This window comes from Leguminivora glycinivorella, chromosome 1 (genome assembly GCF_023078275.1).
Source record: "Leguminivora glycinivorella isolate SPB_JAAS2020 chromosome 1, LegGlyc_1.1, whole genome shotgun sequence".
Classification (NCBI taxonomy): domain Eukaryota; kingdom Metazoa; phylum Arthropoda; class Insecta; order Lepidoptera; family Tortricidae; genus Leguminivora; species Leguminivora glycinivorella.
The window spans coordinates 13,733,319-13,751,707 of record NC_062971.1 but is presented as its reverse complement, the minus strand read 5'-3'; the positions used below and the strand labels follow the sequence as shown (position 1 = coordinate 13,751,707).

The window sequence follows — 18,389 nt, the reverse complement described above, 5'->3', positions numbered from 1 at the left end:
GCTTGTCATAAATATGTATTTATTTAAAACATCATTAATAATTACAATTACTCTTACCTACAACGAAGTGCGACAAAATGTTGACAACAATATCGTACTTATAATAACACAGCGCTAACATTTAAATTGGAGAGAGAGGTCGCTAGTTTCGGATACCAGACATAGAGTTAGTATAAATATTTATAAATGTTTTGGACGAAGGATCGTGTCAGCGGGGGCTTAGGCGCGGGGCGCGCGGGGGCCGCGGCGTCAGCGGCGGCGGCCGAAGCGCAGGAACGAGTGCACCACGTCTTGCCGCTTCATGCCCGAATCGAGGAGCTGCGGGTAGTCGCGCACCAGAGCTGGATAAACAGACACAAGTTTCGATTTTAGGCATAAGAGAAGCTGGAATTTTAAAATATTCATATGTTGGTTCGAAAAACCCTACACGTTCTCTTAAACAGATGTTGGCAAGATTGTATGTTGAGGAGTAAGGATTGACGAAGAGGTAAGGTATGCAATTTTGAGTACAATCTAATCCCTAGTTAATTTGTGCTCAGTGCAAAATATGTCCTTTATGTGCGCGGAGATTCACCACGAAGATTGGTTACGTTAGTTATCTGGACGCACGAGCGCTGAACTCAATAGGAGGAGAACTGGGCCAGAAGAATGATTACTAAATTCGTTTCATCTCCCATCAGTCTTATCAAAAAGTCTAATATAAGACAGCGACCTTATGAGAGCAAATGAAACCCTACTTATACTCGCCTTGGTACTCCGGCACCTGCTCGCCCGCCGGTGTTGAGCGCGTAACAGAAGCGCACCGCGCGCGGGTCGTCCATGGCGCTCGAGAAGAGCTGTCACCGCTAGCAAGGCGCGCGGGTCATCCACGGCGCTTGAACAGAGCTTCTACGGCTAGCATCACCACAACGCCCATACACACTCACCTTGGTACTCTGGCACTTGCTCGCCCGCCGCCTCAGCGTAAAGCTCGAGGAAAGTGTTGAGCGCCTGGCAGAAGCGCGTGGCGCGCGGGTCGTCCTCCACGGCGCTCGAGCAGAGTTGCGCGGGCGCCGCCGCCGCGTGCGCCACCGCTAGCGCCGCCACTGCGCACAGCGCCCATACACGACACGCGTCACCTCTAAAAAGGGTAAGTAGGTACATTTTAATTAAAGTCCACCAGCACTTCGTTTATAAATATTATTGAAATGTCAGTACCGATTTTAAAAGGGTAAAATTAGACTGCTAATAAGCGTCGTCGAGCCGATGACCTTGTTTCGTCTTCAGAGACTCAACATTATATTAGGTAATATATGCGGCAAGAAGTGTCGAGCAGCAATAGGCTTGTAGGTACAGTCATAGGCGGACATGCGTTGGTCGGCTTAATCGCTCCTAATTATTAATACAACGTTGCAATAATCATCCGTCAGGGATGCAGTGGCCAATAATAATAAAAATCATAGCACATTAACGAATTAAGTACCTACCTACAGCTTATCAATACAAAGTCATCATCAAAAATTACGATAATTATAGGTAGGTACGTGGAAAGAATGCTTAACACTTCTTGTTAATATGCAGTGTGTGAAATTGCCTTAGTTGCGGACATCTCTAGTTTATTTTCTATTATTTTATGAAAGCCTAGTACGAAACTCCTGTTGCAATATTTTACTTAATTTCGTAATTATAATTTTTTTTCTGTAAGGTCAATGACCTTTGTTAAACATATTTCTATTGATATCTTCTAAAATATAAAACACTACTGCTTCAAATGAAATACATAATGATTGTCAGTTTAAAATAGATACGTTATTAAAGTTTCAGCACTCTGACGGCTTAAAAAAAAGAATATAAATAAAATTTAAATTTTCAAAAAGTTGAAATAAATAATAAACTATAATAAGGGCCGCACGTTTTTTTACTCGCAAAATTAACTAAATATATGTACCTAAAAACTGTGAAAATTCTATTAATTTATCTTGCAGGAACTCGGAGAAATCGCGTTTCTAAGTTTTTCGCGTTTTCTATGGAAATAGGGTTGTCACAAAAAAATAATTAAACTTGAGTCCATTAATTATTTCTCGATGTACCCATTGAGTATTTAATTCATTGTTTATGAGGATATATGTTATGATTTCGTCTTTTGACTTAATTAAATTTCATCGGTATTAATGTTCGGTGCATTGTACCAAATGAAATGTACATTATCTGAAGTTACTTTTAGGATGTCAACTACTTTGTTAGGTATAGGCAAACGTGTTCTTTATTGTTTCGTGAACTGGCGGAAGACAGGTAAGGGTCAAGCGATTCTAAGGCTCTGTGGAACAAATCTAAAATAACTTGGGTATAAAGCGTTTAAATACAGTAAGGCTGCACAGGACATAATGTCGTTATCTACTAGAACTAAATTTCTAATTTCGTGGGCGATTTCTTTTGATCCATATTATTTAATAGTTTCTTGGAGTTGTCACTCGCTGACTGAGGGTTGGCGCCCCTAGCATTAAGTTCTCTGGTCGGGGTTGAGAAGGACATCCAAAATACAAACATTTGTTTTGTAAGTTCCCGTAAATGTAAAAGGTTCGAGATATTTGGAGGTGTGAAGCAAGCGAAGCATTTAGAGGCACTTATGTAGGTGGCAAATTCAATCGCATCAAGGCTGTTAGGCTAACTGTTACAGAATACATAACTCAGCAGACGAAGAATCCCTAGCAGGACGGGTCAGTGTTCATCTGCTGAGGCAAAGAAGTGCGATTGACCTTTAACGGCTCCATGATAACCTCCCCGCTCCTCCAGATATTATGTGCGGTCGTCTTCCCAATTTTAACTATCATCGAAAATTGATTTTATTGAAACTCTATAGATGGTATCGTAGAAAGGAGCTTAGTTGCACTCTGGTCCACAGTTCGACGCACTATTTTGACAAATCACTATGCACAAATGTTGTCACACTTTAGCCAGTGCTGTTTTTATCGATGTTATAATTGTTAACAAATAAAGCCCATGATACACTATTATGTCACATTTTATTTTTGGGAAGTGACAACCCTAACCTAAAATTTCAAAAAATCATATATCCTTATTCGTTTGTTGCGCTTGATTTTTTTTTATGGTAATAATCGTAAATTATTGTGCTTAACTTTTGTGTATCAAGAAAACCTGCGACCGTGAAGAGAATCGCCAGAAAAAAAAGATTTTCCATATCATAGAAATTCATTATTTTACGACTAAATGAGAGTAAATCTTTATGTTTAAATATAGATAAATTGTTTTTTTTAAACCATGTTTAGTATACCAGATAACATTCATTGATTAATCTGCTTTGATCTAGTATAAAAAGCGTTTCTATGGTTTCTCAGGACTTTTCTCGATTTTTTTGATATCTCAAAAACTATGGTATTTAGAACCACGGGAGTTTTAAAATAAGATTTTTTTGGTCATCGTTCATCCAAAAACCGCATAAAATAGGCATGGCCGCAACTAAGGCAATTTCACACACTGTGATATGTTACCTATGAACCACACACCCCGGGCACTTATTACGAAAGACGTAGAATAATTTATTTAGCTGATAAGGTCAATGATTGAATTTTCCTACTATCGAAGGTAGAAATGGTTGCTTTTTAATAAGATCTTCAGTAATAGAATCTCTATTCGCCGTAAATAACAGCTGATCATAATTCATTATCTAGGTACTTATTTACTTAACACGGTATTGGTATTGCTTTGAGTTTTAATAATTATCTAAGTAAAAATGTGAACGTTAAATATTCGACGCTTAAAATTAAATAAAAATTAATCTGTGGTTATTAAGCTAACCATTTCTCATATTCATGTAACTTTCCAACAAGAGCCAGCAATCACCGGATCGCCCAGTCGTCCCCAAAAAGACGGCGTCAGACCGCCCCACAAGGATGGGGCGCGCCCCGTCACAGCCCCCACAGCGCCCAGCGCGGAAGGGGCCACTCACATCCCAGCAGGGGTGTCGAACGAAGATTCACCACCATCCAACTTTCCCCGCCAAAATATCAGACAAGTAGGTAGACCTATTTAGACGTACCTAATCCATTTTGTAGCTGTATAGACTGTTTCGTAAATAAAGTTCAGAATTCAGAAAGACTGGGTAATGTTACACTATGTATGAGTCAAGAAAATAAACACTCCAGTATTCAACTCGTGTTTGTGAAAAAATAAAGATGCTTTGATAAATCTGCTGAAATAATATGTTGGCATCTTGGTACTATACTATAGGGTTTCATATACAAAGTTAGGGGTATTAATACCTACATGAGCAATGCCCGGGAGCAAAAATGAAGTTGTCCTACTGTTTAGGTAGGTACTTAAATATTGACTACTCTATTTACATCTATGCGAACAATTTATAAATTAATCAGGAAATTGATAAAAAACTTTTTTAAAATTTACATCTAAAGTACTTATCTATAGTGAGAATGATCGTAATCATAAAATAAGAACATCAGTTCTAAATACCTAGAAATCCATAGGTGTATGTCCTCGTGCACTATTGAGATGTCAGCACATCATTTTATTTTCCCGACATACCAGACTTTCCTCATGTACCTAAGTACCTACCTAAATGTTTGTAATAAGGCGCAATACTTGAACACCCGAAAAGCGTGAAGTCACGTTAATGTAGCGTAGAATTCCGAGTGTCAGCATCTTGACAAAGGTCATACGTTATCACTTATCAGGTCAGTTCGTAAGGGAGAAATGAAATTGGGATTTTCCCTCTCGCCGCCCGTGACGCCCTCAAAGGGCCTTTTACGCTAAATTACGCACATTCATAAAGAATAATAACGAATGCAAAGAGCATCCGCATTTCTTTGAGCAGACTCCAGTTACAAGCAGCGCAGAATAACAAGGATATTATTTTGCGATATTTTCTATCAAGAATATAGTTATCGTATTTTGCAACTAGGAGAAAATGTATTTTCTAATTATTGTAATAATATTGTTGTATCAGTCGCCATAATGCACCTACAGTACCTATATACATACTATTACATATATACCTACATATTTAAGTATAATGTAGTCTAGTGCGTAAGTGCCTACTTCGACATCTACATAAAGTTGCAGAAGTTAAGAATATTTTTCTATAAGGAACACAATAAAAAACAATGTGACAGACGGATAGAGTCGCACCAAAAAGGTTCCTGTTGTACCTTTTTGGTACGGAACCCTAAAAACAACATAAATGCGACATTACGTGAACTTCCCTTTCTTTATTCTTTTTCGGTATCCTAAATTGTCAATTAATTAATTATAATAACAAAACTACGGTGAGATACCATCGTGCGTCACAAACGAGCGAAACATGTGGACAGTTTTTCGACTTTTTACACGTGACTGACCCGGTCATACGTATGTTTGATAATCAGTTATACGTAGGTAGGCCAGGTACTTTACTTTTAAACATTTTCCTTCATTACATATCTTTGTCGCATCCCTTTTTTGCAAACCAATATCAAGCCCTATTTTTATCCCCTGCTCATTTGAACAAATTCATATAAAATGAAAAACCCACGCATAGGTTTCCAGCAACTAAGTATTGCGCATATTTGGCTTCCAACGTTTTCCACGTTGGTACATTTGGGGGAAACCGATCCGAAGAATTCCAAATATCACGTGTTATATTGGAATGCCTATGAGTGGAAACCCAAAACTTATTGCATTTGCCAGCCTTTGTATTTAATTTATCCGACGTTTGGTTTTGGTGACCCTCTGATATTTATTTTCTTATAGGTACGCTTATATATAATAGCCTTTCAGTAATGTATTCTTCTGTAAAATCCTTGCACAATATGCGAAATAACATTGACATTTTTTTAACATCTTTAGAATTATGAATAGGTATTCAAAAATGCTAAAATTAGTTTTCTCTTATTCTTATTTACTTTTCACCAAGTTTTAAGTTCCTAACTCAAAATAAAATTTGATCTTAGACTTCTTGGATGAAAATCGAAAAACGCTGAAATTACTTTTATGTTTATAATAGGTACCTACTTACATACATATTACCTTATCACCAAGTGTCAAGTTCGTAATTCTAAATGAAACTTGATTTTTAAACAAACATCGTATCCTTTTAACCCCCTTTTTGCGTTTTTTTTTGGAATTTTTTTCTTATATTGTAAACTTTTTGACTAGTGTGCAAATTTCAACTTTGTACCTTGTAGATAGTTTCGGCTCTGCGTTAATGAATCAGTTAGTCAGGACCCTGCATGTATATGTAGGTATGTATTGATAAGGATATGTATCTTCGTATCGCTTAGTAGGTACAACGTTTATATTAGTTTGTGATTTTGGACTACAAACTATGTTTAGTTTGGGGCTAGGTCGAGCGGCTACAGTTGTGTTCTAAGTAGACTTGTGTCGTTCACGAACTGTTAGGAATAAAATCCCATCAATGACCGAAATGAACTGAATCCTTCCGTGCTCTGTGAATCGGTCTTCGCTCATTTAGTTCAGTATAGAATCGTCGAGCGCGAGCGGTTTGGATCGAGAACGAGTGTGTGACTGCGCCGACCGAGAGCGAGCTATTTAGCAAAGCGACACAAAAACGTCAAGTTTTCATATTAAGATTCGGTTACTTACAACCTTTCGGCCTGGAATTGTTATTATCTGTGGAATATTCGTATTATCATTTTGACACTAGTCGATCCCATTCGTTCTGATCTTTCCTACCGTAGTGGTCGCTGGTCTGACTGAACTAAATGAGCAAAGACTTAAAAGAGCGAACTAGTTCGTGAGAGCGATTGAACGAGATCGGAGCGCTCCGATCAATGAACGAAACGGCACAAGCCTAGTTCTAAGCAAGTGATCAATTTCTTTTACCAGCTATACCGAATCACATAGGTAGAGTGAGCAAGAGCAAAGATTTGCGTTATTGTGCAGTGTAGCTTAACTTCATAGAACATAATGAAACAATATCTTCATTGCTTAATCACCCCCACAAACAAGGCCAAAAAGGACAAGGCGGCGAGATAAGCTCAGTTTGTGAGGCTTTGCGGCGTTATGTCGGAATTATCGCTAATACGTCCGAGCCCACTCATCTGACACAGATATCAAGTTATTTTCTCAAGCTTATCAAATAATGCCTGTTTCAGAAAAGGCCCGATTTTTCTTGAGAATATGACGTGGTCTTCGCAACTTATATGATCGATAACGGTGTCACCAAAGATGATAGAATCAATTGGGCGTCACATCCAAAATACTACACTTTGGGTGAGAATCTGTAATAAAACACTGCTCCTCCAGGGGCCCATTTCTCGAACGATATTATACTAATATTATTAGTCCACTAACTGTCAAATCGTATGGGTTGCAATGACAACACACTAATATTATTAGACTAATAACTTGCGAGAAATGGGCCCCAGTCCTCCACATAGCAGTCATTGGAAAATCAATTCAATTCTTTACCGGGACCGGGACATTTAACGCTTAGGGAATAGGGAAAAGAGTGGGTCTATTTATTATACAACCTGTTTTTACTGAATTCCGTTAACTTTAATGGAAGGTTATTTAGATCAAATACAATTAGTTTCTCTAAGAAACTAGCGTCTTAACTCTTACGGTTATCGAGTTATTAAAAAAATAAAGATAATTACCGAACACGTGTGTGAACACCTTTACCAATTCCTAATGTTATTTGTTTTGACATGTGCCGTCAATCACTTGACACTAACTTGAATGTTATTCTTAAGGGTCTCTCACACTAATAAATTCATTTATTATGTATGAAAATGATGAAAACTTTTTTTTGCGAATTTAACTAAACGTAGCTACATACCTAAAAACCTAGCTATGTGTTGAATTTAACGGAAAAAAAAAAAAAACCGGCCAAGAGCGTGTCGGGCCACGCTCAGTGTAGGGTTCCGTAGTTTTCCGTATTTTTCTCAAAAACTACTGAACCTATCAAGTTCAAAACAATTTTCCTAGAAAGTCTTTATAAAGTTCTACTTTTGTGATTTTTTTCATATTTTTTAAACATATGGTTCAAAAGTTAGAGGGGGGACGCACTTTTTTTCCCTTTAGGAGCGATTATTTCCGAAAATATGAATATTATCAAAAAACGATTTTAGTAAATCCTTATTCATTTTTAAATACATACCTATCCAACAATATATCACACGTTAGGATTGCAATGAAAAAAAAATCATTCCCCACTTTACGTGTAGGGGGGGGGGGTAACCTGATTTTTTCCACTTTTTATTTTTGCACTTTGTCGGCGTGATTGATATACATATTGGTACCAAATTTCAGCTTTCTAGTGCTAACGGTCACTGAGATTATCCGCGGACGGACGGACGGACGGACGGACAGACAGACATGACGAAACTATAAGGGTTCCTAGTTGACTACGGAACCCTAAAAACACGGTGTATACCTGCTGTACATTATATTTGGGTAGGTATATGTTTAATTTGGGGTGGATGTGGACGCCATTTTTTATGAACTTCAAATGAATGTGAAGAACATTTAACGTATTAGTCGACTTTGAATTTGTATATGAAAAAAAAACTATAATTACATATTTATATTGCATCAAAATCAAACAAATGTCGTTCATTGACGAGTAGAAATAAAAACTATATGAAGCAGTTTGAAAATTTTGCCGGCCAGTGATTTCTTTCCCAAACTCACACCCACACCCATATATGCGTCGTTGAGTATATACAAGTATTTGAGCAGGATACCTAGTTTTTACTGCAAATTTTGGTCAGAGAGGAACTTGAATGGGCAATCCGGTCCTGAATGAGACCAGTTCATGTAATTAGGATAATTGTAAGCCTCTGGCCCGGCCGGTTCGGCATTCATCCCCGGTAATACAAAACGTTTGTGATATTTGTACATAATTTTATACTGCTAGTTGTTTTTAGCTTTAAATAATGTAGTGTTCGCGATGAATGTACAAGCGGTAGACTAGAACATACACCCTGTTTTTATTGAATTCCGTTAACTTTAAGGGAAGATTCATTACATCCAATAAAATTGATTTATCTAAGAAACTAGGGTCTTAACTCTTGCGGTTATCGAGTTATCAAAAAAATAATGATAATTGCTGAACACGTGTCTCACAATGCCTATTAATGTCATTTGTTTTGACATGTGCCGTCAATCAGTTGACACTAACATTAATGTTATTCTTAAAGGTCTCTCACACTAATAAATTCATTTATTGTGTATGAAAGTGATGAACTTTTTTGGCGAATTTAACTATAAGTGATATACAGGCTGGTTCCTGATAATGAACATAACGACGTGTCGAATTTCACGGAAAACAAAAAAAACACGGTGTATACTTGTATATTAATATAATTATTCACTGCCATAAAATATTCATAGCAAATTCCGGTCTTCTAAGAAGTTTAATACCTATCAGCCTTATGAAGTAACTCAAATTAACAGTAATCGGGCGTATGTATGCGGATCACACCACGATTTACTTAATGAAGGCGGTACAAACCACTGCAGCCGACTATACTTATAGCTCAGCTTAGCAGTTAGCACATTGGGGATTAGGACAACAATAGGCTAGTTTTCTACTAGTCAAATCAGCTTCTTTTTAAGAACTGTCAAATCGATTTGGTAATGGAATTACTATTAAATACTGAGGAGTGACGTCTGCACGGTCAATTAATTTATTTTTCTCAAACATGGTATGAAATATTGATGTTATGTGCCTTATAATTGGCAGCGAAGTATGACGTTGCAGGTGCGGCTAGGACGATTGATAGATAATGGAATTTCATACAAACCTTGCAGGCCAAGGCCGGCAAAGTCTTCTTTTTTAATTTCCAAACACAGATAATTGTGACATAACATCCAGGTATTTAGCCAATTAAAAAAAAAACTATAAGGGGCTTTGTAGACGTGCCGACTGCAACTGGTACGGGCCCTAGACAATATTTGATTTTGGGTGCGTTTTCATACAAAAAAAATTTTTTTCGTTTTTTTTTGAATTTTTTTTTTTACTTTTTGTTTTTTTATAAGCGTATACGGGGTATCAAAGGGGAACGAAAATTCGATTATTTTTGCGCTACGACGCACCGTTTAGGAGATACAGCCATCCAAAGTTACTATTTTCAGTAGACTTTATTTATTTCATACCATGTTTGAGAAAAGCACTATACATACCTCGGCGGGAAATGGGGTTGCCCGCAACCCCCTTTGTCCCGGCCTCTGTAGTAATGTACTATTATATCTTTATCTTTGACTTATTAAACATAACTAGATAACTACTGTCCATATTTTTCTTCTAATTAATGTGGTGCTTTATTTCGTGCACTGCATGAAATATTTTATTTTAAGTATAGGAAACTAGCCTATTTCAGAACTCCGCTTTACGTCACCTTGTTTTAAATCCTGATAGGTGTATAAATATACCTCTCTTCCTTTAAAAGTTTCTTATAAAAACATCGTCCATGGCACAACAATGCACGGTAATATGAAGACAACAGATTATTTAAATATGGTCTACCGTTAAGTTGCTTTATGTTATTATAACACGGAGAAAACCAATCTGTTCCGGTGTTTCCACAACACACAAACTAGTTCCATAGAATCACGTTCTACGATGTTCTATTTCATCATCATTCTCCTTAGGTACTATCAGCTGCAAAAGTGCATGCAGAAATTATGAATAAATTCATTGATAAATTCGCCATCCACTTTTGTAGCTGATAGTACGTTATCCCGGCATTCGTCACGGCTAATAATGACCTTTGACATTAATCTCAAGATTTGACGTAGGCATTAATTACTTTTACGAAATCCTTATTGGGATTATTCCGGTTTCCTCACGATGTTTCCCTTGTGTATTTCTCACTATTAATTTATGATAATTATGATGCAACCGATAATGCGTTTCAATGCCCTCAAATCAAAACAAAGATATTTATAATAAGCGACAGCAAAAGTACGAGCAAATCTTATCAAAATTTATTTTAGTCGTAATATGACAAAAATAAAGGAATATCACTATTTTAAAATAAAGTATTTGTTTTTTTTTTAAATTAAGAGAAATAGTATTTCCATTTACCGTCTATAAAACATAAATATGATTATCGCCGCATAATCGTAACGATATTATAAGATAATTAAGTTAATATAAAACTTAATCATAGTATTAAAATACTTGAATTATAAATTAATTTGTCTAATAAAATTACTTACTTGTAATAAGACATCACATTTCCAAAAGAAACACACAAAAAAAAACTTTCTATTTTGAAAAGGAACTTGAAGGGTTATATTTTGCGAATCTTATCTAATTCTATTTTTAACCGTCGCCGGTTGAACGGCATTGCAGTTTATCAATGCGCTGCGTATTATGCGTACGCGCCGCTACCGCGGTGACGAGGAAGAACTGGATAGGTCTCATATTCTCATTGGAGACGTGAGCAAGAAGAAGTCGAGTCGAGGTCATGGGCGAACCAACATAACTCTAACCAGAACACAACTTCGTCCAACGTGAATTTATTTTTCTTAATATACTACTGTCGAGTGGGTCACTTTTGTAGCATTAATATTGTTTACAGATTTCGGCTTGTGAAAATTTAAATCCTAGCTTAGACGTCGGCTTCCGATGGAAAGATACTGACGGCCGGGTGAATCTGATTAGCCCTTAAGGATTTAGGACCCTAATCCGGGCATGACTTCATTATAAATATAAACACAACTCAAATAACTATTTGCTTTACAAGGGGGCAAAGTAGTTGTTTAACCGCACGTGCCAATATTGATACCTGAGCAAGCGAAAGATTCCAATATTGAACCGCGAGCGTAGCGAGTGGTTCAAAAAGTGGAATCTTGAGCGTTGCGAGGGTATCAAGGCACGAAGGTTAAACAAACTTTGCCACCGAGTGAAACACAAACTTTTTCATCACACCAAAATGAACAAAATATAACTATAAAACATCAAAAGAAATCAAATCCATCAATTTATTCAATATTTATGATTCAAAATCATCATTTACAGGTAAGATCTAGCAGCCAGATTAAGACATCGAGTTAAAATTTGTATTAAATTACTTTGTCCCCTTGTGGATAAAATGCAATTTTGATATCTGTTTTCGAATAGCAAAGAAAGCCTTTACCAGTAGGTGTGGTGAAATAGTTATTTGTTATACAAGGGGGCAAAGTTGTATTTTAACGCCGAGTGTGGAATTGAAAAACGAGCAAGTGAAAGGATTCTATAGTTGAACCACGAGCGAAGCGAGAATAATAGAATAGAATCCTGAACTTGCGAGTTTTTTAACACACGAGAAGTAAAATACATTTGCACCCGAGTGTAACACAAAACTTTTCCCCTCACTATAGCGAGGAAACTACAACGCAAAAAATGCGTTTATCACTGCTTCCAGTAGTTCCACAGGTGGTAAATCATCTTTATTACTAGATTCACCTACTTTTATCAATTTTAAAGCAGTTAATTTGACTTTATTCAAGGTCAAATTACTTTTCCCACTAGCGGATAAAATGCGTTTTTACCCGCTGGTATTAAAGGACAAAACACGTGTTTCCGAGCTAGTGAGGGGAAAAAACAATTAAATCACGTGCCAAAGCTGTTTAGTAGGTATATGAGTATATACTTATTTGAACCAAACTTTGCCTTGTATTAACTGCATTAAAACGCAAGAGAATTACTTACAAAGGAATACAATACACTTATTCTTTTGTTTTACGTAAACTTTTATATGAACAAAAATGGAATTTCCGTCACGGAGAAAATTATAAAACTTTACTCGCAAATAATTAAGCGTTCATAAATTATTTCATAATAATAGGGTCAAGCCCCCATTATTTTGTATCCGCTTAAGTCGAAACAGTCAGATTTTATTTCAAAACAAACGTACGTATTACCTATTTACGTTTGTGTTTATAGGTTTATTGCGAACTTGCAGGTAAATAAACAGTTTCTTATGCTTACAAGACATTATACAAGAGGATGACCCGGGTTATGATGCAATTTCCCATTTTTTAATTTTTTAACTAAGTACTGTAATAATGACGAGCGGAAAACTCATTTACCTACTTAGATAAAAGATAGGATAGGAGGATTGACATTTTTTTTTATGAGGAATGGAAAGTGCCGATGCAGTCTAGGATGAAGCATGTTTACCCAAAAAATGTCTATTCAGTCTTGATTTAAAAAGATCCAAATTATAGTGGGCTGGAAATAGACATGCAGGAAGTGAGTTCCACTCCTTAGACGTTCGCATGATAAAGCTAGATGCACATTTGCCTTTGACATTCTTCCTACATCCGATATCGAATCGGATACCTATTGCGAAAGTGCTCCAACTCTAACTTGAAAATATGAAATCAGGCTTCGGACATCTTCATAGTTAAAGTGAGGAAAATGAGGACGATTTTCCATACCGACGTTGTATAGAGAATCGTCCCCTATTCTCTTTAGGTAACTGAGTTTGAGATTAAAGTCTTATGGAACAATATGTAGTTTAGACTTTAGACTGGCAGTAGTGGCAGTGTAAATATTGACTAGTTCAACGAGGACAAACGTGCAAAGCTCAAAGCAAACGGCGATGCAATAGTTTAGATAGAGTGGATTGCAACTTTCGAATTGTTTAAATATTTTTTGTAGATACAATATTAAACATGCGCTATCAATAAACATAACATTTTACGCGTATTGCCAAAAGTAGAGAATCGTGAAGTCTATTAACATATTTAATTGTAAACATAATTATATTAACTTCGAATCATTTTCAAGTAGTAAATAACCGGAAACGCCAATAAATAGGATATTTGCCTCCTATTGAAATCAGCTTCTTTTTAAGAACTGTCAAAACGAATTTGAACGACTTGCTAATATAGAATTTATATGAAATCGAATTGAGTGACCTCACGGTCAACTCAGTTACTTTATATATTTCTACCTGACTTATTAAATAGAAATTGGATTTAAAAATAACTTCTGTCCATGTTTTTCTTATAATTATCTGATGCTTTATTTCGTGCATGGTATAACAGTATTTTATACAATCGTGATATAATACAAAGCTTTTCAGTCGAGTACCATGTTTAGGCCACGAAGCTTGCTGAGTGGCCTAATAGTACGGTACGAGAGTGAAAAGCTTAATTATATCAGTATTGTATACAATACCTTTTCTACGAGTCATCATCTTCATCATCAATGGACGGAAATATCATCATTCATGCAAGTTAAAATTAATGTTAATAGAGTCGTTCACTGTTGTATCAACATCGAATTACCTAGCAACCAATTGTTTGTAATAACCGTCTCTGATTGGCCGATAACGCGACAGATAAAAAAAAAATGTGTTTTGATGCAGGAAAATTTGCCAGGTATCGCAAATTAGTATAGAAATTGTATGAAGTTCTATTTTTGAAATTATTACAGTTAACTAAAGTCAACTATAATGAGCTTATTATAATTGAGTCGGAACTGCCATAGAGTATCCAACACTGAAAAGTTAGCACTTATAGTTTAGTCTGTGGTGTCCTAATTGACAGATTACAGTCGACAAGTAAAAAAAATATTTTATTTTAACTACAGTCAAGTTCCCTATTGCCAAAAAAATCTGACCACGGAAAAGAGGACGTATTGAAACTTTCGAATTATGATTTTAAGCTATTTCTGGTGGCCTTAATTTACTTTTGCAATTTTCCTTCAGTCTTTCCTAATGAATAACTTTGGTACCTACCTATACGAAGCGAACCAACTTGTAGTAGGGTTGGAAATAGTTTTCGTGGGACACATAACTTTGGTTCCTTTATGAAACTACTGCAGTAGTAGGTATCTACCTTCTCGTCCAAGCCTAATAAGAACAAGTAGGTGTTAATCATATTTATATCGACGACAAATTTGTAATTTCGGAAGTTGTGAGTTCTAAGTTTCGTATCAGAATAAACATTTAATTACTTATTATAAAAAGAAAATATAACATTTTCCAACCATTTTATTTTGCGTGGGTCTGTCGTGTCTGCAGAACACAGAAACAGTATTAATACGGAACCACTTTAACGGCGGCGACCTAATTGATGCCACAATTAGCCAGACTGTGCGGTTTGCGGGTTGCGAACTCACTATTACTTGTCCGTAGGTGTCCTCTTCTTTGCGATCTGAGAGTTGACAATTTTACAGTATAAGTAAATAATATTTTTATCTCGTTTATACAATGGAACCTTTCAATAAGTCGTAATGGTTAATCTCGTATAAAATGACTACTACGAAATTTATGCGAAATGGAGGTTTTCGATTTCAATTATAAACTTATAAATCTTATGCCTTAAGTAACATATTTTGGGAGACTGAATAGGGTACCTAACTTGTAAAAAGTAAATAGGTACTTAGTAAACATTTATAAATTTGTCAAAGATACGATACGAGTAAATTAGTATGTATACGTAAAACTACGATGTTGAAACAGTAACCATGGAAGCAAAAATAAAAGGTCACATAAAAACCGAACGTTTCTTTGAAATGTAAATATTTCATAAACTTATCAAATTGAGGCCTACACCAATTATGGCGGAAAGTGACCCGTATACATGAATACTAACTAGTCATTTACTTGTAAATAAATTGTCTGTGCCTGCTGAGTAAACTTTGAAGAAGTTGCAAGTTTTGGCTAAGGGTCAAAAAGGCTGAAGTTTTTGACGTGGTAATTTGTGAATGTGATAAGGTATTCGGTTCACGGAGCGTCAAAGAAACTTATTTAATGTTCACCGTGTCCGATTGACGCAGCCACCCTCAAGATGTTGGCAAAGACCAGAAAGCTTAATGCCATGCTGACCGCCGACGCCCATTAGATGGACAAGGCACCACAAGAAGAAGAAGTGTCCGATTGTGGCGGGTAATAACGTGTCTTCTTCTTCTTCTTCTCAACCTAGCGTTTTCCCGGCCTTGCGCCAGGGTCCGCTTTCCTGCTCAGTCTTCTAAACTTTGCCCGGTCTTCGGCATCCTGAGGTGCAAGATCGTTCTCTTCCATGTCCGCTGTCAGTCACAACATAACGTGTCATTCTAAGAAAATATATCTGCGTCTACGTAATTGCTACTTTTCATATATTTTGTATGAAAAAATTATAAGCTAATGCAAATACTCGTAGACCGACAAATAGGTACACTCTTAACTACTACTACGGTAGCGGTAGCGGTGCTCACCAAAATGCATCAGTTTCAGCTAAGGCCAATGGTAACATAAGGTCTTATTAAGACTATTAAGTTTATATAAAATAGAACTGCACTTTCCGCTCTTTAAATTCTGGGTAATAACCGTAAAGGTAAAGGAACGAAGTTCTTTCGTTTCATACTAGTACAGTTTGTTCTCATTTAACTTTCAAGGATTAAAGTTAAATAAAACATATTACCTGCGTTTGTTCCTGTCTAATAGCTTTGGTTCATAGAATGCTTCTTACCTATAGTTACAAGTTACATTAGGCTTCATATAGCAAAATAATTTGATACCTACTTTTCAAATGTATGATAATTGCCATAATTAACATAATTTCATCTGAACCCAGCGCGGGAACTCATGGAATGAAATAAACCTATCTAGTAATTTGATAAAAGCATATGTGTACAAAATTTAGTTCATTATAGCTCGGACTTACAGAGAGAGAGTCAAAAACGAATAAAGCAAAACAGTTTTTAAGGCGCCTGCGATAAGTTATTCCAAGCCAGTCCACCGGCTTTGGCCCGACACCTTTAATACGAAGTAAATCAGGCGACTGTCAGCCCGAGCTTTATTTGCTCCATGATGCCCCCGTAGTGTCCAAATACATCCTTATTTGTTTCTCTGTTTACGCACACTTGTCTGAATTAGCTGTATTAAAGCGCGTCCATCAGAATACTCCGCCGTCTGTATCAATGTCAGGTGAAATTAAATTGGTAAATAAAATTTATTGCTTAGATTCGAATCCGTTTTCACTAAAGTCACAGTAGATTAATCAGGATAAAAAAAAGCCTTTGATCCTGATCATTGCCAAGGCATGGGCTATATAACTGAAAGGAAAGACAGGAAAATAGAGATTAAAGTTTACATGGCTTCATAACTCATAGTTCTGTAACTTCCTGAAGGTTATATTTAACTTAAATAAATCAAAATTATTATAGCACCTACCCTACACGGCATACACTGTGTTCGACAAGTGAAACTTTGAGATCAACAGCACAAGCGGAACAAGGAGTTAAGCGCTACGACCGTCGCCGATAATACAGGAAAAACCGTACTTCAAGTTGTACTTCAAGTTCAAGCTCTCACCTAAAGGGGACTCGCCTCGTTGTCCCTTGAACGAGCCGTTGCATTGCGCTGAATAAGCAATTAATCTCTAAGAAGTCACCAACTTATATAACACTAACAGATTCAAAACACACAATTTCAACAATATCTCAAACTTGCTCTTCATTTAAAGTCTTTGCGCGCCAAAAAGTGACAGCTGCGGTCATGATGAATTAGCCTGCGTCCACATTATGCGTTACCACGAGCCCTTGTTAATTACTTACATTGTGAACTAATTGCCAGCACAATAAATATGCCGAGCACACTCCGTGGTAACTGTTCCCTTCCGTTTGCAAATATTTTACGTTTTTGTGTGGTTACAACGCGACGTGATTGCGAGATTCTTGAGGCACAAAAGTAGGAATTAATCACATGCTCATGTGGTTTCATAAAGTGCCCGAGGGAATCGGTATGTGATATTCGTATTTCCTTTAATAGTCAAGGTATTAAATATCGCCACAGTCGAAGTGCCAAATATGGTGGCTTACACGTAGGTACCTACCCCTACACTGGCCACGCACTTTATTTTAGCATGTGCTCCCAATTATTATCAATCGTACCTATGCACTCGACTACAATTTTGCCTTTTTAGGGTTCCGTAGTCAACTAGGAACCCTTATAGTTTCGCCATGTCTGTCTGTCCGTCCGTCCGTCCGTCCGTCCGTCCGTCCGTCCGTCCGTCCGCGGATAATCTCAGTAACCGTAAGCACTAGAAAGCTGAAACTTGGTACCGATATGTATATCAATCACACCAACAAAGTGCAAAAATAAAAAATGGAAAAAAATGTTTTATTAGGGTACCCCCCCTACATGTAAAGTGGGGGCGGATATTTTTTTTCATTCAAACCCCAACGTGTGATATATTGTTGGATAGGTATTAAAAAATGAAGAAGGGTTTACTAAGATCGTTTTTTTATATTATTAATATTTTCGGAAATAATCGCTTCTAAAGGAAAAAAAAAGTGCGTCCCCCCCCCTCTAACTTTTGAACCCTATGTTCAAAAAATATGAAAAAAATCACAATAGTAGATCTTTATAAAAACTTTCTAGGAAAATTGTTTTGAACTTGATAGGTTCAGTAGTTTTTGAGAAAAATACGGAAAACTACGGAACCCTAAC

The 18,389-nt window shown here is 36.6% G+C and overlaps 1 protein-coding gene across 3 annotated transcripts in view; it reads right to left on the bottom strand.

Moving 5' to 3' along the window:
• The window catches only part of LOC125236977 (myosuppressin-like), a 44,072-nt gene continuing 25,683 nt past the window's right edge, over positions 1 to 18,389 (bottom strand). For 2 of the 3 annotated variants that reach the window (XM_048143927.1, XM_048144079.1), the window contains exons 2-3: positions 927 to 1,120; positions 1 to 341 (exon numbers count right to left, since the gene is read on the bottom strand). In XM_048143927.1, the coding sequence (XP_047999884.1) occupies positions 250 to 341; positions 927 to 1,120 (286 nt within the window). In that variant the 3' untranslated portion in view covers positions 1 to 249. Of the gene's footprint in view, positions 342 to 926; positions 1,121 to 11,178; positions 11,314 to 18,389 lie in introns of those variants that run through there. The other variant, XM_048144005.1, reaches the window with a different exon arrangement.